General features: G+C 53.7%; 6 protein-coding genes across 6 annotated transcripts; 4 read left to right on the forward strand and 2 right to left on the reverse strand.

Moving 5' to 3' along the window:
• Positions 1-883: 883 nt before the first annotated feature.
• On the reverse strand, positions 884-3,437 carry PG986_005813 (uncharacterized protein; the record flags this gene model as incomplete). Its single annotated transcript, XM_066842035.1, has 2 exons — positions 884-2,797; positions 2,847-3,437. 2 exons carry the CDS (start codon positions 3,435-3,437, stop codon positions 884-886), a joined length of 2,505 nt encoding a protein of 834 aa, XP_066701897.1.
• A 1,350-nt stretch (positions 3,438-4,787) lies between these two features.
• Positions 4,788-5,170, forward strand: PG986_005814 (uncharacterized protein; the record flags this gene model as incomplete). The annotated part of the gene is made up of 2 exons (XM_066842036.1): positions 4,788-4,911; positions 4,995-5,170. 2 exons carry the CDS (start codon positions 4,788-4,790, stop codon positions 5,168-5,170), a joined length of 300 nt encoding a protein of 99 aa, XP_066701898.1.
• A 437-nt stretch (positions 5,171-5,607) lies between these two features.
• On the reverse strand, positions 5,608-7,318 carry PG986_005815 (uncharacterized protein; the record flags this gene model as incomplete). The annotated part of the gene is made up of 2 exons (XM_066842037.1): positions 5,608-6,956; positions 7,024-7,318. The coding sequence occupies 2 exons, from the start codon at positions 7,316-7,318 to the stop codon at positions 5,608-5,610; spliced, it is 1,644 nt and encodes a 547-aa protein (XP_066701899.1).
• Positions 7,319-7,862: 544 nt separating this feature from the next.
• On the forward strand, positions 7,863-8,891 carry PG986_005816 (phospholipase carboxylesterase; the record flags this gene model as incomplete). Its single annotated transcript, XM_066842038.1, has 3 exons — positions 7,863-8,054; positions 8,114-8,736; positions 8,780-8,891. 3 exons carry the CDS (start codon positions 7,863-7,865, stop codon positions 8,889-8,891), a joined length of 927 nt encoding a protein of 308 aa, XP_066701900.1.
• Positions 8,892-13,514: 4,623 nt separating this feature from the next.
• PG986_005817 (uncharacterized protein) lies at positions 13,515-15,354 on the forward strand (the record flags this gene model as incomplete). Its single annotated transcript, XM_066842039.1, has 5 exons — positions 13,515-13,705; positions 13,760-13,922; positions 13,979-14,577; positions 14,683-15,225; positions 15,285-15,354. 5 exons carry the CDS (start codon positions 13,515-13,517, stop codon positions 15,352-15,354), a joined length of 1,566 nt encoding a protein of 521 aa, XP_066701901.1.
• Positions 15,355-16,941: 1,587 nt separating this feature from the next.
• On the forward strand, positions 16,942-21,738 carry PG986_005818 (ubiquitin-binding serine/threonine protein kinase VPS15; the record flags this gene model as incomplete). Its single annotated transcript, XM_066842040.1, has 1 exon — positions 16,942-21,738. The coding sequence occupies one exon, from the start codon at positions 16,942-16,944 to the stop codon at positions 21,736-21,738; it is 4,797 nt and encodes a 1,598-aa protein (XP_066701902.1).
• Between the last annotated feature and the right edge of the window lie 1,011 nt (positions 21,739-22,749).

A 22,749-nucleotide genomic window follows, 5' to 3' on the forward strand; every position in this document is an offset into this window, starting at 1 on the left:
ATTCAATTGTACATTGTACTTTTTTTTAACGAGCATGAAGGGTCCCCAGTTGCTCTATGGCGAAATGGCTAGATGATCTACTCAATGGACTTTTTGGCTCGGGAACTGTATAAGCAAAAAGAGATAATGTACCATATCATATCATACGAACCCACCACCAAAACCACGCAGGAAGGCATGTAGATGGAACATTTACGAACCACTCGTTCATAGTGTAAATATACACATACCAACTCTCGTACACCCTAATTCCCACGTTTCAAATGTTCAAGGTCTTTGTCAGATGATTACAGCTTCGAGCTTCAAGTGGGAGGAGCTGCCCCCTTTCTTGTCATACAGGTCTGATTTCCCACCCAGATCGCCCGAATAATACGAAAAAGGCCCGATCAATTTGGAAAAGGGTATGTCACAAAATACACATTCTTCCATCTCAAGAAAAAGCCTCCCGTGCTTGTGATATCTACTATCGTGTATTGTATAAGATCCTTTTACATCGTTATAGACGTTTTGTTCTTCTCGTACGCTCGTCTCCCCTCTCGCTACCTCCCTTGTCTCTTTTGTCATGATACATTCTCGCACAATACCTGACAGGGTATCTACCTATCTACTAGCCAAACAAAGGGGGTAATCTTCTAAATACATACATACATGGATACACTCTCGTCCTGTCCTCCATTTTTAGTCCAAAAAAGAAAAAAATCCTCCTTCGAGGGAGGAAAATGAAAAAGAAAAGAAAAGAAGAATAAAAAAAGGCCGAACGCTTCGATCACTAGTATTAGTACCAAACAGAGATTATATAAGTAGTACAAATCCACTACAATTTCTTTACACGCATTTCTCCAACCGCTTGCGCGTGCCGTGACATCAGTTATAATGGAATGGATCAGGTGAAATGATCTCCCTCGCCCAGGCGCCCCTGCGTCCCCATGCGCATAAGCCGCCTCTGGCGCTGCTCCCGCGCCGCCGCGTCGCGCTCCTGGCGGGCGTGGCGCTTGCGCTCGTAGATGGCGCGGATGCAGCCGCGGATCTGTTCTTTCCCTTCGTCGTAGTTGGCGCGGGCGAGCTCGACGACGCGGTCGATCTGCTCGGGCGTGTAGACAAAGTTCCAGGTCGACATGTAGTCCGACTTGGCCGGGTCGACGTCGGGCACCTTGGGGTTCGACATGAACGGCAGGTACACCACCGCGATGCCGGCGCCCGGGTCGCGCAGCTGCTCCCAGGCCGTGTTTTGGTCCGGGCTCAGCTTCGACGGCGGCGGCGGCTCCGACGACTTCTCCTGCGTCGTGCCCACCCAGATGGTGCAGTAGCCCAAGTCCGAGTCCTCGGGGTGGCTTTGGTCGTGCTCCGCTTTGGCCTTCTGCTCCGCGGGGTCTTGGTCGCGGATTTCGGCTTCCTTCTCCCGCTGTTTCGCCTCGAGGAGCTTGGCGTCGGCTTCGCGGTTCGAGTGAACCTCTGCCTTCTTAAGCTCGGCCTCGGCTTGCTGCGGGGATTCGTCTCCCTGAGGCCAGCCGGCGCCAACAGGCCACCCCTTGATGCCGCGCTGCCGCGCATAACCATCTGTGACTGAAAGCCAGTTATCTGTCTTGATGTCGGCCGAGGCGTCAAATGCTATGATGACATCGACATCACGACCAGGGCGAAGCAACGGGTAAATCGGTAAGTTATTAGACATGCCAGCATCCATGAGCTGGATGTATTCCTGGGTATGGATATTGGTGGGTGTCGTGAATCGTAGTTGCTCTTCGCTCATGCCATACACGAAGTTGGGTATCTGAGCAGGATCGATGGGGTGTACCTTCTCTAGATCTTCGTTCCGGCCATGCACAACTTCGTCGATGGTACCAAATCCTGTTAAACTCTTCACGAGCGGCCTTACTTCGCGGTAATAGTGGCTCAGGGTTGCGCAGAACGCAGAACCATAGATACCCATGAGGATAGGCATCCGTAGTTCGGGCAAGTGGAAGCCACTCTCGGGAGGCACATCCTTTCCGTTATTAAACCTTCGCCCGATGGCCCAGGTCGGAATTCCCGCGTTGAACTCCTCACAGAAGAACTCGTATGGGGTCATTTCGAACCACTGAAACCAAGCCTCTTGCTTAGCAAGTTCTTTTGCGTCTTGCGAGGCGGAACCGGGCTCCAAGGAAGCTGAGCCTCCCAAGTCAGGGATTTCGTGGCGGACAGCGGTATAAATGGGCATAGGGTTCTGCCCGAACTTGACGTAATTCCGCTGGTTTGACAGCTTGAAGTCGCGGTCATCGACGCCGAGTTCACCCTTGGGTACTAATAACCTCGCTCCTAGCAAGATTCCGTAGACATCCACAAGCCCGAAAGCAGCGTTAGGGTCACCTCTCAGCTTCTCCACCAAGCTGCTGAGCAATAGCTTGTTGGTAGGTGCCGACAGGATGGAGGAGAAGGCTTCCGGAGGGTATGCTATGTGGACGCCCAGGCGGTTCTTCAAGTGATCGATGACATCGTGAAAGTTGCGTCCTGTGATGGAGGAATGATACAAGGCCTGTAGCCAACATGACCCACTGACGCCGGATGTGTAGGTCACACAGTCAAACAAGCCATCGTCTTGAGTGGCGAGGAGCGACCCTGCACCAGCGACCATAGCCCGCAAGCCGCCTCCTGATCCGCAGACTGCAATCGTAGGTACGTCGTCGGGATGGATTTCTCTTTCGTCGATAGCTAGGTATTGCGCCAGAGCTGCCGTGGCCACTTTCTTCCGGCGCGATAAAAACTCCTTCTCCTCATCGCATAGCTGGCCAGATAACCTGACCTCAGCTGCATAGCGGATCTCCGGGTTGATGTAAGCATCGTGAGCATCACGCCAGATCTCATCGGACAGCGATCCGGGGGGCCATGGACAGCTCACGCTGGAGCTTGCGGAAGTTGGCCGGGAGGTTCTTGGACCACTCCGGTAAGATGAGGTTGACTAGGCGGTTAGACAGGGCGGACCACTCTATGTCGGGGACGCTGGAGATGTCATTGATCCCCCGGACGAACCTGGACCAAGCGGTCTTCTCGCCGGGCTCGTCATCCTGCGGGTTGGGTTCCGTGCGGTCTCTTTTGGGCTGGTGGACGAGCCGGGTATGTCGCAAATGGCCGCCTGGGTAGAAGGAATAAACGAGTAAGCCACCAATGATGAAAACAGCGGGTACGATAGCGAAGGGGCCTTTACCACTGCTCCCATTAGGCCGCTGGCCGCGGGAGGTGAATAAGGCCCGAGGAAATGAGGACCGGAGCGGGCCCTGGGTTTCTTGGCGGCCACGGCGCTGTGAGGTGAGGGCAGCGGACCGCGAGGGATTCCGGAGCCTAGATGCCCAGGTCGAGGTGGGTGCCAACTGGAGGTTTCGGCTATTCGGCGACGGCCAAGTGATGGTCTGCGGTCGTCTCATGCGCCCCATCAGCTGCGCTTGGTGGGTGAGGCGCAACATTGCTGATCCTGCAAGCCTCAATTACTGAGGACCTCTCCGACGGGTTTGTATCATCAATTGGCTTTGCGTGTATTCTTGTCGTCTCGAGCACACCTTTTGAAAACAGTTGCAAATGCCCGACTGAGCGCTTTCTGCCGCAGAGTTCCGTTACAAGCCAGCCCACAATCATGGAATCGTGACATCATTTGCCTGAGGGCTTGGCAAACACATGTGAGAAATCAGCGAGACGTATGCATCTAACGAGCTGTATGCGCATAGTGGGTCCTGCAGTTAATTGTTGAGCGTGAGCTTCAACTTCCGACCCACCAAAGCTTGTTCCTGTTCTTGCCAAGATGACATCGGATACAATGCGCTGCACAATTGCCAATTCTACCGCATCATGCTTGGACTGTCCGAGTTTGCTGTGCATTCACGACGACGTTGGCATCATATGCCCGTTCGTTGCAAGGCCTTTTCTGTTCTCGTGATGGTACTCCCACCGGTCGACCGGTCCGAGGAAGCAGCCACGGCGTTCTAGCATCGTAACAACTACATAGCATTGGTTGGCTCTAGCAGAAACCCTGGGCAACTGAGTAAGAACTCCTAGAAAACCACACGATGCCTTCCACGTCAGCTTATGCGAACGTCTGCTGCTTATGATGAATACCGCATTCTATTTGCATGACTTGCAAGCCGTCTTCGCCGATATGACCAACAGATGCAAGTTCACAGCAAAGCGTCCGCTGCTTCGGGGTACGCTAGGCCCTACCACCCCCCACGGCCAGTAGCCATCTATCCGGGGAAGTGCTGCTGTCACGTTGCCTCGTAATGTCAGATATTACGGCCATATCCAACCCATGTTGGTATGATGGCCGACATGGAAGGCTCTCGGGTCAAGAGCGCGAGAGAAGTAGTGGTAGTTGAGGATCGGGATAATGTTTAGGACTTTGTTAGTTTGATGGGAAGTAGTGGAGGGGCTTATGGCATCTGCTATACCCCCCATATATGCTCTGTCATTGTGGACTATTCGTATGGGCTTGGACATGTAAGTGTGTCAAAGCGATCCAAGACTTGGCAATGATTATGACCCAGCGACGCTTCGGTACGATATTCCGAAACTTCTCAGTATCCAGACGGATTCGCGACGCCAGCTTACAAGGTGTTCACATCCTCCCTGTCTACTACGGTGAGCATGATATACCCTATTATGGTTGATCAAGTGGTCATAGGTTATTGGTAGTCAAGTTGGCTCCTATATAAAGCACGACCACAACCTATCCTGCCCTTTTGCCATCACAACATCCCTAAAAACAATCACAACACTCACTCAAAAGCCTAGTACTATACAATATCCTGTCTCTATCCACCAAAATGGTCAGACTCGCTACCCTCACCCTGGCCCTCGCGGCAGCCATCACCGGCACTTCAGCCAAATGCACCAAGGCTTGCGTCCCCGGCCAGGTGTACTGCGGCTGGGCTCTTCTCCAAGAATATGGTAGGTACCACCACACACGCCCTGTTGGGCATACTCAGTAGTACCAAGACTGACAGCTAGTGTCTGTTTCTCCCTGGCTATAGGCTGCTCCGAGACCGATCTCCGCAACACCAAGGGCGGTCAATACTGGGACTCCACCTACACCTGTGCCGCCGACGCCCTCAGCGCCGACGAGATCGAGTGGTGTGTCGGCGGCAGTGGACACTGCCAGCCCCCTAACAACGACCACTGCGATGGCATCAACTATTGCTGCTTCTAAAAATGAGAAGTGATTGCTTCTAGATGTCTGAGAGCGATCTCACTATCTGCTGTATAAGGGTTAAGGGGTATGGGAGCAGTATTCGGTACTTTCATCTCGAGTCTATAGCTGGCCAGCTACACATTCATTTGTTAATATTGGACATTTTTGATGTCTTCATTCGCTTCGGTAATAATCTATATTTTCAAGAAAAACCCTTATTTCCAGAACTGGTTTTAGACCCCGGAACACCAAAGGGTGCACCAGAAAGCATGAAGTGAACAAAAAGAACATTGTGTTAAGTAATGAGTTTGAGCCCATCGTTTGATAGGTGCTCGTATATAATTTACCCTTCGGGGGGGGTTTCTTTTTTAAAGAAAAAAAAACGCCAGTACTTTGATATCAAATGCAAGCCTCCCTTTCAATAAAGCCGCGAAAGGCCCTGGCTTTTATCGAGCTTACCTGCCTGCCGCGACCTTGCGGTGAGTCCAGGCCGCAAAACGAACAGCTGGCGCGTCGACGTAGCGCCAGCCCAAATCTGCCGCCCAGATCGTTACGACCCAGACCACCGCGACCGCGGCAGCGACGCCCAAGACGTACCCCGAGTCGGTCTCCGACCCCGTGATTCCCAAGAAGAACTTCCCGGCCCAAAATCCTAGGCCGTGCAAGATGGGGACGTGGACTAGGTAGAGGCTGTAGGATATGCGCCCGAGGTATCGAGCGAAGGGCGTCGTGAAGAGCCTTTGAAGCAACGGTGCCCGATCCAGGACGAAGACCAGAGCCACGGCGGCGATCGTACCCGAGAAGTGACTCGGCCGGTTCGCGGTGATGTACTGGCTCGGCACGAGCTGGGCAAGCCAGACGTAGCCGGGCGACTTGTCGCCGCCTAGACGCCATTCTGGTGCGCCAAGCACGTAGAGTAAGAAGATGGCCATGATAATTTGCACAGTGGTATGGACATGCTGGTTGTCCCACTCGGCGGGGATGAGAGGCTCCCAGCCTCTGCTTCGGTGTATGACTGCGGGTTTCCATTCGCCGTCCAGCATGCTGCTGTCTTCATCATTCTCTCTTTCTTGTTCCCGGGCGCGATGCCGAGTGTAAAGACGAAAATCCGCGAGCAGCATACCGCTTAGGAAGAGGAACTCCGACCAGTACACGAAGTACAAAGCCCAGAGCGCCATCACGGTCGTCACTAGCAGCCTCACACTACTCTTGCAGCGGGAGAGCGCGAGCAGGACGCCGTATATGAGCAGCGAGCCCATGAACTCATGGGGAAGGGTCCACAAAGCCGGGTTGTAGATCCAAGTCCAGTCATTCCTGTGAGCCAACGGATCGATCAGCTCCAGCGCCGTATGCACGTAATCCCCGAACTGCTGCCCTAGGGTCGCCAAGGGCTTAGGACCCATGAGCTTGACAACCCCATTCGGCATGTGCCCCACGCCTTCCTCCTGCGTCCCGCCGAACCCGTTCGCGTACGCGATCAGTGGTGAGCACAAGGACAGCACGATGGGCGGGATGAACAGCCGCGGGTGCCTACGGAACGCCGACGAGGCCAGCGTCGCGTATGCCTCCTCGGTCTTTCCGCCTTGTCGCAGCAGCTTCAGCGTCTTGTGGCTCAGTGCATAGCCCGAGACGACGAAGAAGACGAAGACCTGCGGCGGGCCGGAGATGGCGAGCCGGAGGATGGGCAATTGAAGGAAATGATCCGTCTCGCGGCCCGCGTGGCCGAAGTGCAGGTCCCAGGGGAACCAGACGAGCGAGATGTGGTGCCAGACCACGAAGAAGGCGGCGTAGCCACGGAGGCCGTCTATATCGGACTGTTAATGATAGGGTCTACCCGAGGGGCGAGACGCTCATAATAATATTGAACAGACCTAGCCATTCTGTTGACGAGGGGGCCTTTTTGGGCTCCTCGCTCTCATGCTGTCGCTTCTTCGAAGGTTGGAGGAAGCTCGGGACGAGCTCTGCTAGGGCCTGGCGGAACTTGCTACTCCCTGGCTTTGGGCTCGGAGGACTGGTCGAGAGACAGTCTCCGCTCTCGCGGAGTTCGGCCACCACTAGGGTCCTCTCCACCTCCTTGGGGTACGCATCGTCCGAACTGTTGCTGCTATTGCCGGTAGATAGAGGATGGTCCGCCGACTGAGGGGAAATGTTGATTGTATGCGTCATTCTGGTTGCTGGCTTATTTCCCACCCCGCGGATAATACGGTTGCATGCATCCGGGGGACAGCCCCAGGCATTTAATGAATGACCAGAGCTGTGGTCTTTCCAGACCACAGCTCTGGTCATTCTAGACCAGGGTTCTGGAATGCAAAGGGAGTCGTCATTCTCCTCCTTGGCATGTGGCGCTCATGACGGGGGTCCCTGCCAATTGTCTCACCATACTGAACAGAGCATCGTGGGATTGATCTTCGCACATCCTCGTATGGGCGACGTGCTACACAGGGCGGATTTCGGGGACCCCTTCTTTTATTCGGGAAACAGTTGCAAGACTTGTGCATCCCGCGTGTCTCGGGCGAAAAAGCTGCCTTGATATGGGGGCCATAGGGGGAATAGGGGGTTCGGTGGACCAGATGTGGTTCACCTAATTGATTAGGTTAGGCCCTGCTGCCAACTTGGAGACAGTTAACTTACCATCCCTACATCAGTCAACCACGCCAAGAGTTCTATCAATAAATCTTTCTTCGACTTGGTTTCACTTATTGATTCAAACATGTCGCCCGAGTCCAAAGTGTTTGGTCCCACCGGCGCCCATACCCATACCGTCATCTTCCTGCACGGGCGTGACAGCAGCTGCGACGAGTTCGCCGACGAGTTCTTCGAGAGCGAGGCATCGTCGCCGCCAGGCCGGCGGCCAGACGGGAAGCCGCACACGCTGCTGGAGCTCTTCCCCACCGTGCGATGGGTCTTCCCCTGCGCGCCCGTCCTGCGCTCGGCGCGCTTTGGGGGACCGAGATGTCGCAGTGGTTCGACATGTGGTCCGTCGAGGACCCGGAGGAGCGCCCCGAGATCCAGCACGACGGCTTGCGGCAGAGTATCGATCGGGTCCTCTCGGTGATCAGAGAGGAAGAGGAGGAGGAGGAGGAGGAGGAGGAAGCCGCCGGGGTGCCGCGGGGCCGCATCTTCCTGTGCGGCATCAGCCAGGGCTTCGCCACGGCCGTGGCGGCGCTGTTTGCCGAGGGCCGGGGCGGGTTAGCCGGTATGATCGGGCTGTCCAGCTGGATGCCGTTCGCGACACGCGCGGAAGAGCCTTTCGGGAAGGATTATGATGACGATGACACGTCATTATCGTCTCTCACTCACCTACAAATCGCCTTCACAGGAACGGCAAACGCAACGACAACTGGAGTCAACGTAGACGCTATCCGTCAGATACCGATGCTAATTACTCATTCAGTGGATGACGATGTGGTACCCGTTCAGCATGGGAGACGCCTCAGAGATATTCTCATGATGCAGGGCTTCGCAGTGGAATGGAAGGAATACCCGGATGGCGGCCATTGGATCAACGAAGCCCAGGGGTGGATGACATGGCAGATTTTCTACGCAGACATATGGATTCGTGCTGATTACAAGCCACTGACTGGGTATATTAGGGCTCTTTGGTCGGAACGGACTGTACATATCCAGAAGGCAGCGAGCCTTCTTTGTTTGTACCAGGGCTATTGTATCAGATTACTGGTTGGACGTCCCTTGTGTGCCGCAATCCGATCGTAAACGCGGCATGGCCCATATCACTTGACCTGTCGTCGTCCAACGCGTATTTTCGCGAATGTGACGTTATCTCTGGCATCTTCGGTGGATAGGAGACACCAACGCAAAGTCCCGGCTTCTCGGCGCAGTGCTCTCTTGCTGTGACGCAGATCCCCCCTTTTTTTGACAGGCGGGAGACCCGTACATTGTCAGCCAGCAAGGCCGTCGATCACCCGCAAGGGACCCCGTAACGACTGACAGCAACTGCCCGCATTGCCGCGCATGATGTTTGCTTGACAGCTTTTGGTCCGTGAAAAGGGCTGTGCTGTGGGCGTTGGGCAGTGCCAGGGGCTCTCCGTGTTTGAGATGCCGGCCACCGAATCCACCTCGCCCGCCTGTCACGTCTTGCTAGTCACCTTCCCCGGGGCAAAGTGAGATATCCCCAGAATGGATGGAACACCCTTACCATTGTCCCGAAAAAAAGATAATTTCCATCAAGCCCCGCTGTACAGGAGAAGAGCGTGGATTCTCACATGAAAAAGGATCGATTCCGATTCAGGTTGAGTGAGCCATTGTACATCCTGGCTTACTTGAACAAAATCAATTCTGATACAGGAGAGTGTATGGCGGTGTTCGATTCAGTCGCATTCCGGTTGACACCCTAGGGAGATATCAAAGAAAATGAAAGACTGTTATACATGCACTCGCATGATGTGAAGAACCAACGTGGCTCGTGGCTGAAGTTTGATTGCCTCCAAGCATCACCTATATTGGGCTATCATATTGGCGAAGAATCACAGAAGCCAATCGCGGTAGTTTAAAGCCGGGGCATGGTATTAAAGCATAAGGATTGTGATCTTACATACACTCAGAATTGTCATGACATATAGGCTGGCATATACATATAGGTAGGCCATGCATACTGCGCAAGTACAGAGACTTTTATTGGTCACTTGGCTTTTAGTCCATGACTTAACAACCTTCACATCTCCTCTTGGCCTCTGTGAGTTCAGGGAGATACATATCCTCAGCTTGTCCAACATTGTGAGGAAACGTGCAGTTGTTCCCATAAGAATTTGAGATCCGAAGACCCCACACTCCGGTAGCCGGGAGAAAAAAAACATTGTTGACATGATGGTGCCGAGACGGCCATAAATCGGGCTCGCTAGTGGAGGAACGGGGGAGGATGGGCGTTTAGCAGGATAGTGGGCGAGCAAAGCCCATTGCCACGGGTGATCCATTGAAGTTGTACGACCATATCAACTTTGCTCGTCAGAAGCGCTGGTTGACTGATTCAACCGCGGTTCTAATCGTACATAGCAGCGGCGCATGGGTGAGTTCGTGCCAGGACCAATCTGGTTTGGAATGTTGCCAAACCAATACAGCAGGCGCGCGCAATGACCCTTCTGCTGGTTTCATATCCTCGTTAGGGTCAACTCACTATCCAGGGTCTTCGTCCATGGGAGCTAGGGGGAGGAAAATAACCACAGACGGCAGAGTGGAGGGGGTTTGGTTCGCAAGCGACGGGCCACTATTGGTTCCTATCTTTTTTGCGCTCGGTATTCTCGAGAAGGCCATCGTCATTTCGGGTGAGCAAGCATTGGTGCTGGGGTCTTCCTGGTGCCTTTTTGCTTTGCTTTTCTTGCAGGGGTGTGGATACAGCTGAGGTATAACCTAAGTAAGTTGACAAGGTGATGGGAGGAGATCGAGAATAGGAGAATTACTGGCCAATGAAAGGAGGAGCGCATAATGCGAGACTCATGCCAAATCTCTTTTGCTTCCCCCCAACAACAACGGTACTGATCCCTGGATTTCCGGGCATATTCTGGAATACCTAACACAGTCTCGAACCTTGATCTTTTCATGCTGCGCCAAACCCTACATACGTCCATCAGCCCATCGTCATCACGACCTCGAGTCCACTCGGATCGATCAAGGCCTGTCTGTGATCGAGGCGGGCGCAATGTTTATCGTGTTGAAATGATGGCGCCGGGGCGGCACACATCGTAGGGCGCCACCGTATTTAGTGGATGGCTATGGACCTCTGGTGGTCTGTTGACGATAACAGATGCAGATGCCGATGCGACACAGACATCGATCTTCTGGAATGCCATGGCGCACCGTCCGTACCGCAGCTGTGCTCTGCTTGTTCGCAGAGCTCCAGCCGTTCTGCCAGTTTGGAAGGTTTTCTGTCATCTCATCCTTGAGGGGGATCGTGTGTCCCTCGCTCCAGTAAGCGAGTCAGTGAGCAACTGCCGCCAATGTCTTAGGCGGAGGTATGCAAATAAGGGATGCATTGCTTCTGTTTGTTTCTTGTTCTAGATGGGTCAAGACACTTGCGCTCGGCCTCTGCCAATGCCCATACCAGCAGACGCTGCATGCGCATACCTAATGTAGACGACGAACAGATAACCAGTACAGATTCGGTTTCCGCCATACAGATACAGACTCCCGTCTTTGTATTACAACCGTTCGTCACCTTCTTTGCCTTTGGCTGTTTCCCGGAACTGGCAGTAACGCAAGCTTCGAGGCTGTAGCCGATTGGAGAAGGGCATGATCTTGGACAACCTAATTTTAAAAATGCGTGACGCCTTGCCTGGTTCAGACTAAGCCCGACTGAGATGCGCATCCCTGCCTGCGCCGTCCACGCCCGTCCTTTCGCAATTCGAGATGCGCAGCTTGGCGGTTCGTCCTGAACTAGGGCCGTTCCTGCTCCGTGTACCTGCGTTTTGACTGAGATCGTAACGAGGGAGGCCAGGCTGAACTTGAATCATTGTCTCGTTGCCGCCGGTGTATCTGCAGAAAGAGGAAATGCCCAAGGCAAGCTCTGGAGGGAGGTGATCAACGACCAAAGCTGCGATGCGACTCCACAAGCTGTATCGCCCAGCGTACTTACACAACATTAACCCAGCCCCCCGACTACTTGTAGAACGACAGCTATCTATGGCACCAACCACCAACAGCGCATACGACCCAACCAACCAACCTAGCATTTACCGACCTACCTCTTACTCTAGCCTCCTCTCGTCTGATGTCGTGTGGGTATCCCGTAACCATTGCCAGCAGGATGGACATCGATTTTTTACATGCCATCATTGCCATGTGTGCGTTTCCCCTCAGTCCCTCAATCCTGAAGCTGGCGCTGTCCGTTGAAAAAGCCGGCTGCCAAGCTGCGTAAGCTATCTGTAATGTTCTATTAGCCTAGGAGCTCAAAGAGCTTCAATGTAGTAGGGGTGTCTGTCAACGAGTCCCTTGGCCGTTCTGATCTCGGCTCGCTTTGCATTGGGTTTGGCCATGACCTGCTGTTCGCGCATCCATTTTATTAAAGTGCAGTGTCGTCTGGTCTGTTTATGCTTGCGACTCCATCGTGTCGGGACCCTACCGGCCTGCCTCTGCCCGGTACGTACGCTGGGTCGTGACCTAGACAGATTCCGTCCTAGACCACTGCATGCCTGCCCTGTCCCATCCTGGCTTGGCCTGGCTCTGCCTGTCCTTGCCTGTCCTTGCCTGTCCTTCCCCAATTGTTTCTCAAGAACAGAGGAGCCCTCGATTCGTTCCTTCCCACACCTCTCCCTCTCTCCCACCCTCACCCACAGGAAAGGTCGTCAAGTTCGCATCACACCGCCGCGCCCTATCGCAGCTGGTGACCCTGACCTGCGCCAACTAATCTCCTCCCCTCGCCACCTATTGTTCATTTTTCTGCGTTATGTTCCAGCACCGTAATAATTCGTAGTCTCTTTCTATTCACTAACCTCCGACCTGACTTTTCGAAGCTCCGACTTACACCCCCGGGTTTGTCTCGAGTCCACAATACCTACCAGTTGTAAAAGGTACAGGGTCACGGCAACCAGGCGCGAAGGGCTGTCAACCGCCAAGAAGTCCATACACCGGAGGTCTCTCTTCTAGTTTCACTCGCTACCACCAGCGCCTGCCTCAAGTACGATTCTCAACCCCATTTCGCGCTTGTTCTTTAGAAGCAGGCCCCGTCTGGACCGGACTTTGTGTCGCCTTCCTGTTCTTGGTTTCCGTGTCGTAACTGCTCCAACTGCATACATTCGTTCTTTGCTCTTCAGCGCCACAGTCATTCCCGACAGCGACGAGAAGCACACCCACTGCTTCCTAATTCCCAGTCAACGCCTAGTCACAACAACGCCAGCACAATCATCGACAATACACCTTTACAATCTTGACTCGGAGCACCCCACGTTGCCACGAAGAGATTTTTTTTTTTGGTTACGATTACGGTTAATGACTATTAATCCCATTCCATCTTTCCAAGAAGAAAATCAGAATAAAATCACAAACATTTCAGTTTCGCGCCATCCTTCCATCTCTCAGATCGGACAAGAGATTCCACCAAAACAGCTCAACTGGGGACCCCTGGAACCGCCTAATTCTCATACATGAGGCGCTGAGAAGTTGTGGTATCCAAAACTCATGTGATCGCTGCCGCAGTGGTTACCAACACTCCGGAGGATTGCATGTCACTACACATAGCACAACAAGACATGGATACAGCACAACATCGACAAACGCGCACGATGGGCGAGAGCAAACAAGGGAAAGTCGAGGGCAGGAGTCCAAGCACGAAGCTGGTACTGGCATTTATTCTTGCTGCAGTATCGCCAGCCGTGTCGCAAAATGGCTGCGTCTCTTTAGCGGGCTCCAAGACATGTCCAGCTTTCTCGTCCGCCTCAGTATCGACGGGAAGCTATTTAATTGGGCTGTAGTAAGTTTTGGTGCGGCCAATCCGATTCGATATAAGCTAATAGGCAATAGCCCATTCCTCAAAGACGTGACGGATACAAAGTCATTCGACGAGCAACTGAACTCCTATGTTCGTACAAGCTATGTCGAGTCCAAGTGAGTACACTGCGATTTTAATCCAAGACTGCCCGTGAAACTGACTCGCAATAGGTACCAAACATTGCTCGGCTGCGGCAACATCAACCTCCTAAACACGACTGACCTTTACGCACGCTTCACCACCTCGGTCATATGCAACGGCATCGTGCAAAACTCGATCCAGGAGTGTAGTCTTACGGGTAACGCCGCACGACCTCTGTGCGCTGACTCCTGCGTAAGTCTTCGGCGTGAATATTCCATCTTTCATTCTGGACTGACGTTTCTATACAGGCCGACTTCGCCCAAAGCGAAGCGTTGGTCACGTCTGACAAGTCCCTATGTTCAGATCCCAATGGCAACTCACAGAATCAGATCCGAGCCGACTTCACTAACTGTGCGCTGCCGGCCAATTCTCTTTCGAGTTCGAACTGCATCCAAGCCAGCGACAACGAGCCTCAAAACTGCGGATATAGCGACAGCACCATTGGAATTTGTTCCTACTGTGCTTCGGGAGGGATAAACTCGACTGATACATGCTGTTACAATTCCAAGATCGACGACAGATGCGCCGGCGTCGCCCTTCCGGCTATCACGCCGGTCATGACTTTCCCGCCCATGCCTACGAATACGAATGGGTCAACCCCAGCGCCAGAATCGAACCAAGGCCACAATGGACTGAGTGGAGGCGCCATAGCCGGCATCGTGATCGGATCGTTGGTTGGCCTTGCTCTGATCGCTCTCTTGCTGTTCTTGTGCATCAGACGTTCGCGTCGGAGAGGCGATAGCCAGCAGGGGAGCGTCTTCAACCAGCCTGCACCGTCGAGAGGAGGTGTGACGACCGCGCAATCGCAGCCGATTTCCGAGAAACGCCCCACCACAGCGCCTCAAGGGTACGAGATACTCCCAGGAGGCAGAATTGCTCGCATGTCAGCTTTAGAGGGACACTCGGGAGACTCACCATCAAGACATGGTGGCTCGCGGCATGGAACATCTAGGCATGGATTGTCCTCTGCTGGTGGCGCTACCGCTGCAGGGGCTGCTGCTGGATACATGGCCTCGAGGAGAAGAGGCGACAACCACTCTTCGTCCGATGAATTTGCCGATAGTCCAAAGTCCGAGAACCGTGCCGGTGTACTACGACCTCCGCCCTTGACGTCCCGTAGGAATGGATCTCTGTCGAGTGGTTCCATTTTGATCGGCGAAGACCCGCAGTCGCCAACCAGTGCCGGAGGCATGTCTGGTGGTGTCGCAAGCCAACAATCCGAACAACTTCCATTCTTCAAGGACTACTATTCACAAGACGACATCCATCCGGGAGACCGTGTCGCTGTGCTTTGGGCATACCAGCCACGCGCCGTTGACGAGTTCGCGTTGGAGCGTGGCCACATGCTCAAGATCGTAGGCATATGGGACGACGGTTGGGCGACAGGAGTTATGGTGGACGAAATGGCGGACGAATGGGAAGCACGGCGGCAAATGCAAAGGGATAGCGGGGTGTCGAACACGTCTGGGCGCATGCGGGAGACCTCACCCCCCCAGTCAGTGGGGAGATCAAAGCGTTCCCTCTCGTTTGTGTCTGCCTCCCTGAGCACTGGAGGAAGACCATCGAGGGCGACGGGTCTACAGAAGCCGGATCCAGCGCGCACCCAGGAAGCCAGTGGACCTGAGCCTGATACCCCTTTAGGGTGCTGTTCATTCCGGCTTTCTTCAAATAAAAAATCATTCAGCTCGCATTGCCCTGGCGTTGTTGGGATTTCGGCTTGTACCGAGGGGCGACCCATCCTGACGACGCTTTTCACGTTTATTTCGTACACGACTTCCGTGCAAAACATCTCGCGAGTTTTGCCCCGCAGCTTGCCGCCATGCGATGAGGACTTTAGTTTTGGCGGTGGTCGACTCTTGTGCACATAGATACGACCACGATACGCTTAATGTGTTAGTTGTAGACGACCTACATGGATTCTTTCTCGGCAGGCCACAGTCGCCTCGATGGCTATTTCCTCAGCGCCTACTCCGGTAGTGCCCACCAGCTGTCGCTCGGCACGATCTACCTAGTGTAGATGGGCAATGTACATATTCCCTGCGCGGGCCATGTCGGGCACCTTTTTATTCCCTTCTTTGTCTAACGTTATATACCCGGTGATGCCACTTGGCGCCCTTTTGATGCTTATGGATAAGGACAGGCTCGCAACAGATACCCCTATGCTCTGTTGAAACATGATATACGCAGAGACAGACGAGAAGATGATGGTATATCATGAGCGATAGATGCTAGTATAATTCAGGAGGACATGGCTCAAAAGATTCGGACATGAGCTTCGATTAGCATTGCCTCTTTTTTTCTTCCTTTTTTTTTTGCCTGTTCATAGTACATACCGTTTGGCATAGTGCTTGAATGCAAGCACCGATCCAGAGTATTATGACTGTTGTGTTGGACATCTCTTCTGTCTCGCTTGTATTATTCACCTAGTGATCGTTGCCCTGCGTATTGTGCTCAGTACTTAGGTATGCGACAATATATTCAGTCATCAGTTGTTGGTTCCGTAGTATATAGTGTCTCTATTCGATGAGCAAATACATACCTAGCTTCTCACCCTCTCAACCTTGAGATGAAGCTGCGCGGTATTATTTCATTCTCATGAGCCCCGCATTGAACGATACGTTATATGTAACCGTAACCCCACCTAGCGACTGCTGCTTCTTCCCATACGTCTTTTGTGACGGCACACATGCTGCATCTTCTGACATCCATGGGAAAAGGAATGTGTTGATACGCACATGCATGTACTTACTTATACACATCCTGGATCCGCATCTGGTTGTTGACTGACTGACGTTCCAGGTGCAGAGGAGCTTAACCTAACCTAGATCCCTGTCACATCGGTCTGGGCTCCCGGCGTTACGTCAGGGCCGATCAGCTGCGCATCAATTAGGCGGGACAGCTGTGCAGTGCAGTGTGCAGTAGCTCCGATGGAGAGCAGGCAAACAATCACAATCCGGTGCGGCCTTCCTTCGTGAACCATTCGCCGTCTAATCTAATCCGCCACCCTACAGCTGAACTGCCCCGCCCGGTCAAACGAAAACACACTCTCTTGCACTGTCTGTCTTGTTATCGATATTGTAGCTGTAGAGTCACATGGTGATGCGTCATCTGCTCCTACTAGGAGAAGGATGAGCTGCGCTCCCTCCCTTCAGCGCGACCTCACCGACTCCTCGCAGCCCATCCTGATGCGACCTTCCTTGCGCTCTTCAACATGGGGCAAAGCTACTCCCTTACCATGCCGTATGCCGGCCAGGCCGGCATAGACGTGCCCGAGCTGTCGGACCTTGTCCACGAGAAGTCGATGAACAGCGCCCGCTTCATGAAGAGCATCCGCGCCCGAAACTACCATGGCCTCCTCCTCGCCAAGGTCACCGTCAAACCGCACACCCCCATGTCACTCAAGTCGTACGGCGACAAAATTATGCGCGAACGCGATAAGCTCCGAGACGTCCCCAACGCCCTCGGCTTCGAACGCGCTTTCGAAACCGAGACGAACGCCTACCTCCTTCGACAGTGGCTGTACAGCTCGCTCTACGACCGCTTGTCGACGAGACCCTTCCTGGAGGACATCGAGAAGAAATGGATCGCATTTCAGCTGTTATGCGCCCTGCGCGACTGCCATGCTAGGGATATCTATCACGGCGACATCAAGACGGAGAACATCCTCGTCACGTCCTGGAACTGGCTGTACTTGACCGATTTCACCGGCTACTTCAAGCCCGCTCGCTTGCCCGACAACAACCCAGCCTTGTACTCCTACTTCTTCGACATATCGACCCGCCGAACATGCTATATCGCGCCCGAGCGGTTCCTTGGCCCCGAGGAGGAGTCCAACGAGGACGATGGCATTACCTGGGCCATGGACATCTTCAGTGCTGGCTGTGTTATTGCTGAACTATTCCTCGAGACGCCCATCTTCACACTGAGCCAGCTCTACAAATACCGCCGGGGCGAGTTTGACCCTGTCATTTCCCATCTTAGCCGCATACCGGATCAGGGCCTGCGCGAGATGCTTTCGAGCATGCTGGCCCTCGAGCCAGAGAAGCGCTACTCGGCTGAGCAGTACCTTGAGTACTTCAAGGGCAGAGTCTTTCCGGAATACTTCTACAGCTTCCTGCACCAGTATATGGAACTGATCACAGATCCCTCATCTGGACGTGCCCCTATCTCTGGCCCGACGAAGAATCTTGGCGAGGCCGACGAGCGGATAGACCGAATCTACCTGGACTTCGACAAGATCTCGTACTTTCTGGGGTATCAGGACAAGAAGTCATCACCGGAAATCGCCCGCTTTACACCGCGGCTGGGCCTCGGTCTTTTCCCAGTGCGGCTAAATATTCCGAATAATGAACATTATACGTCAATCACTCCCCAACCTGTTGCTGACGATGGTAACCTTATCTTCCTTTCTGTGGTGGTAGCATCGCTACGGAATACTGCTCGTTCCGCCCCGAAAGTGAGGGCGTGCGACCTCCTGTTGGCCTTTGCAGAACGTCTAACCGATGAGGCCAGGTTGGACCGAGTTTTGCCCTACCTTATGATGCTCTTGAACGATGAAGTCGACATAGTGGCTATAGCGGCTTTGCGCTCAGTAACCGAGCTGCTGGCTATGGTCACTGTCATCACGCCCGTAAATGCGCACGTGTTCCCAGAATACATCATTCCGCGTATGCAGGTGTTTCTAGCTGGGGCATCACGGCTCACGTCGGTGGGTAAGGAGCGCCGAGAGCCAACCCCCTTGATGAGAGCGACTTATGCGTCGTGTCTCGGCAGGCTGGCTACTACGGCCTCCAAGTTTCTGACTATGACAAACATACTCAAAGAAGAAGGGTCGATCTCGATGGCGGACCCCGAAGTGGAAGGAAGTAGTGATGCGGAGACAGCCTTTGTCACGCTGTTCGACAATTCTAGGAAAGAGTTGGCAAGGTTGTTCGAAACGCACGCAAAGGCCTTAGTAGAAGACGCTGATGCATCTGTTCGTCGAGCATTCTTGAGCTCCGTCCCAGAGCTGTGTAAGTTTTTCGGGGAGGCGGAATCGAACGACATCATCCTGACGCATCTAAATACCTACCTGAACGACAAAGATTGGATGCTGAAGTGTGCCTTCTTCGACACCATTGTGGGCATTGCCACCTACTTTGGCAGCACGAGCCTGGAAGAGTTCAACCTACCTTTGATGGTCCAGGCACTTACAGACCCAGAGGAACACGTCGTCCAGGCTGCATTGCATTCCTTAGCCGAGCTTGCGAATCTTGGTCTTCTATCTAGGACCAAAACATGGGAGCTGATCGATATCGTGGGCCGCTTTACTGTGCATCCCAACATATGGATCCGCGAATCGGCTGCCGAATACTTGGCCAACTCAACGAGACACCTTTCGCACTCGGATAAAAGATGCATAATCTTGCCGCAAATAAGGCCCTTACTAAAAACCGCCATCATTCCCGACTTTTCCGAACTTGGCCTCCTGGCAGCCCTGAAGAAACCTCTATCCCGTACGGTTTTTGAGCAAGCCATGGTATGGGCCCAGAAGACGGACAAGGGGCTCTTCTGGAAGACTGTGATGAAGCAAAGGCAGTCGACTTTTAACCTCTCCTCCACGAGCGTGGCATCAAAAACTCGTGAGCCGCAACCCCTCTCAATGAGCCGGGTGGCGAAGAATGAAGAAGACGACCAATGGCTCTCACGCCTGCGCAATTACGGCATGACACAAGGAGACGAGTTCAAATTACTGGTGCTGCGGGAGTTTATCTGGCGCTTGAGCCGGATGAAGAGCAGCCCAACAGTCACCGAGGGAACATCTACTGGACTTAGCGATATCATCCAGTTACGCGATCAGATGAAGTGCCCGATCCAAAACATACTGTTTGACGAGGCTCCCTCGTTAGATGACCCTTCCAGACCACCCCTTGAGAGCCCAGCCGATCCAGGCAAAGGCCCATATACGATAGCTGATGCTCTCCTGGATGCGTCCATGACCATTGATGAACCTGTTGGGAGAAGGCGGCGTGCTGCTATAAACAGCCACCGATCAAGGCTCAGCGGCCAGAGCGAGGCGATAGCGATCTCTCCGCATACTACCATAGATAGGGGCACCATGTCCCCAACTCGACTCCAGCCCGGATCGCCGACTGATGGACGTGCTAGCTATGATGATTCTAGGCGGGCGTCCTCGGCATCACGCGGGCGCACATCGGTCAGAGACGACGATGTGTCTTCGCTGGATCGACCGTTCTCCACGAGGCGGGCGATTCGTCCTCAGTCAAGCGCATTAGACCTACTTAACAGGAAAGACACCAACCGGTCCATCCCTGAGACTGGAACGACCGAGACTAATGCCTTCGGCCAAGTCGAGGGCCCCTTCTCACCCAATCCGCCGCCGAAGATCAACCTGCCCAATAATTTTGACGAGACACTAGATGGCGCAACCGCAAAGAAGGCGTCGCATTCATACGAAGGAAACGACCCTACTGTTCTGAATATGCTGAACAATATGTATATTGACAACTACCCGCACGACGTTGTGGAATTTGGTCCTTTGGTCCAGCCAATTTCCACGAGAAAGCCCAGCCGAGGCAACGGTCAAGGAACGAGCGAGGCCTGGCGGCCTACGGGCAGACTGGTTGCGACTTTTGCAGAGCATACCAGTGCGATCAACCGCATCGTCCCCTCCCCAGATCATGTGTTCTTCATCACAGGCGGCGATGACGGTTCCGTCAAGATTTGGGACTCTTCGCGCCTCGAACGGAACATTTCGAACCGCTCGCGGCAAACTCATAGACACGCAGCAGGCGCTAGGGTCGTTGCTCTGTGTTTCATCGAGTACACGCATAGCTTCGTGAGCTGTGCAACTGACGGATCAGTCCATATTGTCAAGGTGGATACAGTGGCGACTGAAAGCTCGACAAAGTACCTCCGCCTACGTCTGCTCCGCGAGTACCAGCTGCCTCCGGATGAGCACGCTGTATGGTGCACACACTACAAAACGGACATGCCCTCCGTCCTCCTGCTGGCCACCAACCGTTCTCGCGTGCTCGCCATAGACCTGCGGACGATGTCGCCGATGTACGAGTTACAGAACCCTGTCCACCATGGCACCCCGACCTGCTTCGTAGTCGACCGTAAGCGCTATTGGCTACTTCTCGGTACGTCGCATGGTGTGCTCGACTTCTGGGATCTGCGTTTCCGCGTGCGGCTGAAGTCCTGGGGCATGCCTGGAAAGCTCCCGATTCAACGACTTGCTCTCCACCCTAGCCGTGGTAAAGGCAAATGGGTCTGCGTGGCAGGGGGTACCGGCCTTCAGGAAGTCACAGTCTGGGACATTGAGAAGACGCAGTGCCGAGAGATCTACCGGGCCGCGGGTTCCTCCTCCAAAGATGGACCGAAGGAGTACGAAGCCTGGAGCGTGGACGAAGATAAGCCCGAAGGCATGCTGGGTCGGTTTGCCACTAATATTGAGCCGTCCAGCAACAGCACCGTCACGGATCGCTGCGTACGGGCCATGGTTGTGGGTAGTGCCAACATGGACGAGCAACAGCGTGACGTCCGGTACGGGTACATCATCACGGGGTGTGCGGACAAGCGGCTGCGCTTCTGGGACCTCAACCGGGTGGACCAGTCGACGGTATTTAGCGGCCTCCTCGGCGACGACCCCAAGCCCGTCTTCCACTCCCAGATTGCGCCGAACAACCCACAGCTCACCATCGTTACGGAGCGGGTCCCCAAGAACAGCAATTCCTCGACGACGCCCGCGAACCAGCAGAAGAGTGGCCGGAACGGAGACGGCGCACCCGCTTCATCCTCCTCTTCCTCCGCAGCGCAGCAAGCAGCTGCTGCTCAGAAGAAGCAGGTCAAGGAGAAGCCGGCGCGGCACACGGTCATCTCGGCCGAGCAGGCGCGGCTCCTGCGCAGCCACCTCGACTCGGTCCTCGACGTGGCCGTGCTCGAGGTGCCCTACACCATGACCATTTCGGTGGACCGCATGGGCGTCATCTTCGTGTTCCAGTAGGACTGGACCGGCGACCCGTGGAATCTAGTCTCTGATGAACTTGACCCTTGCCTTGGTACAGGCGCTGACGACAGAGACGGCAATGATATTGATGGGGCAGGTGAAGTTATTGTCGACGATTTAATGTCGACGCAGGTGGACGGCGTAGCAAGAAGGGAAGGGAAAGCGAAGAGGGAAAGAGGTGAAGGAACTACTACTACTATTTGAGCAACTGGAAGAGGCAGTGCGGAAGCTCGGGGTTATGAAGGATGAAGAGGGAGATGATTGACTGGGCATTTGCAGTGCCTCTATTAGAACCGACCGACTTGGTGTGCCCATAGTAGTAAGAACAACAGAACAGAATCACGGCGATATGTGTTGGACAAACTTAACGCGTACTTAACTGCTACTCACGAATATGTATATTAGTTAATCAAGCATGTAGGTACAGCGATTGCTCTTGTCACTTTTCTATTGGCCCCCCCTTCCCTCGGCGAGAATTGATAGATTACGCCTGGAGATATCTGCTGGTAGTGTTGATAGGCTATTATTGCCATATCATTGGCTGTTGTTTGTTCTGCTTTCTCTTCTTCACGGATAGCTATGAAACAAGGTTTCTTGTGTCGTTTATCTTGGTTAAATGGCGATGCTGGGGTTGTTCCTTTCTGCCCCCTATTACCTGGGCAAGCAGGGCTGATAGCCACCAGGCTCCATGCGTAAAAACATATTGACGTTCAAGCCATGTGCAGGCAGGAAGTCCCCACGCATGCAAAGGTGATAATAATAATAGAAAGAGGCGAGCACCTGCCACCAGTCTGTAAACTCTCTCAAGGCAAAATGCACACTGGATTCAGTGACAACCCCTATCCATGTAGAGGGGCATGCAAGACAAGGAGACAAAAAGGACCACAATAGAAAAGTTAAAAAAAAGTGAGCTCCATCCCCGAGTCGAACGAGGGTTACCGGAATCAGAATCCGAGGTGATAACCACTACACTAATGGAGCCTTGTTGTTGTTCGGTTGCTGCTGTAT

Source organism: Apiospora aurea (assembly GCF_038362705.1).
Source record: "Apiospora aurea strain CBS 24483 chromosome Unknown utg000004l_segment0_segment0, whole genome shotgun sequence".
NCBI classification, from domain to species: Eukaryota; Fungi; Ascomycota; class Sordariomycetes; order Amphisphaeriales; family Apiosporaceae; genus Apiospora; species Apiospora aurea.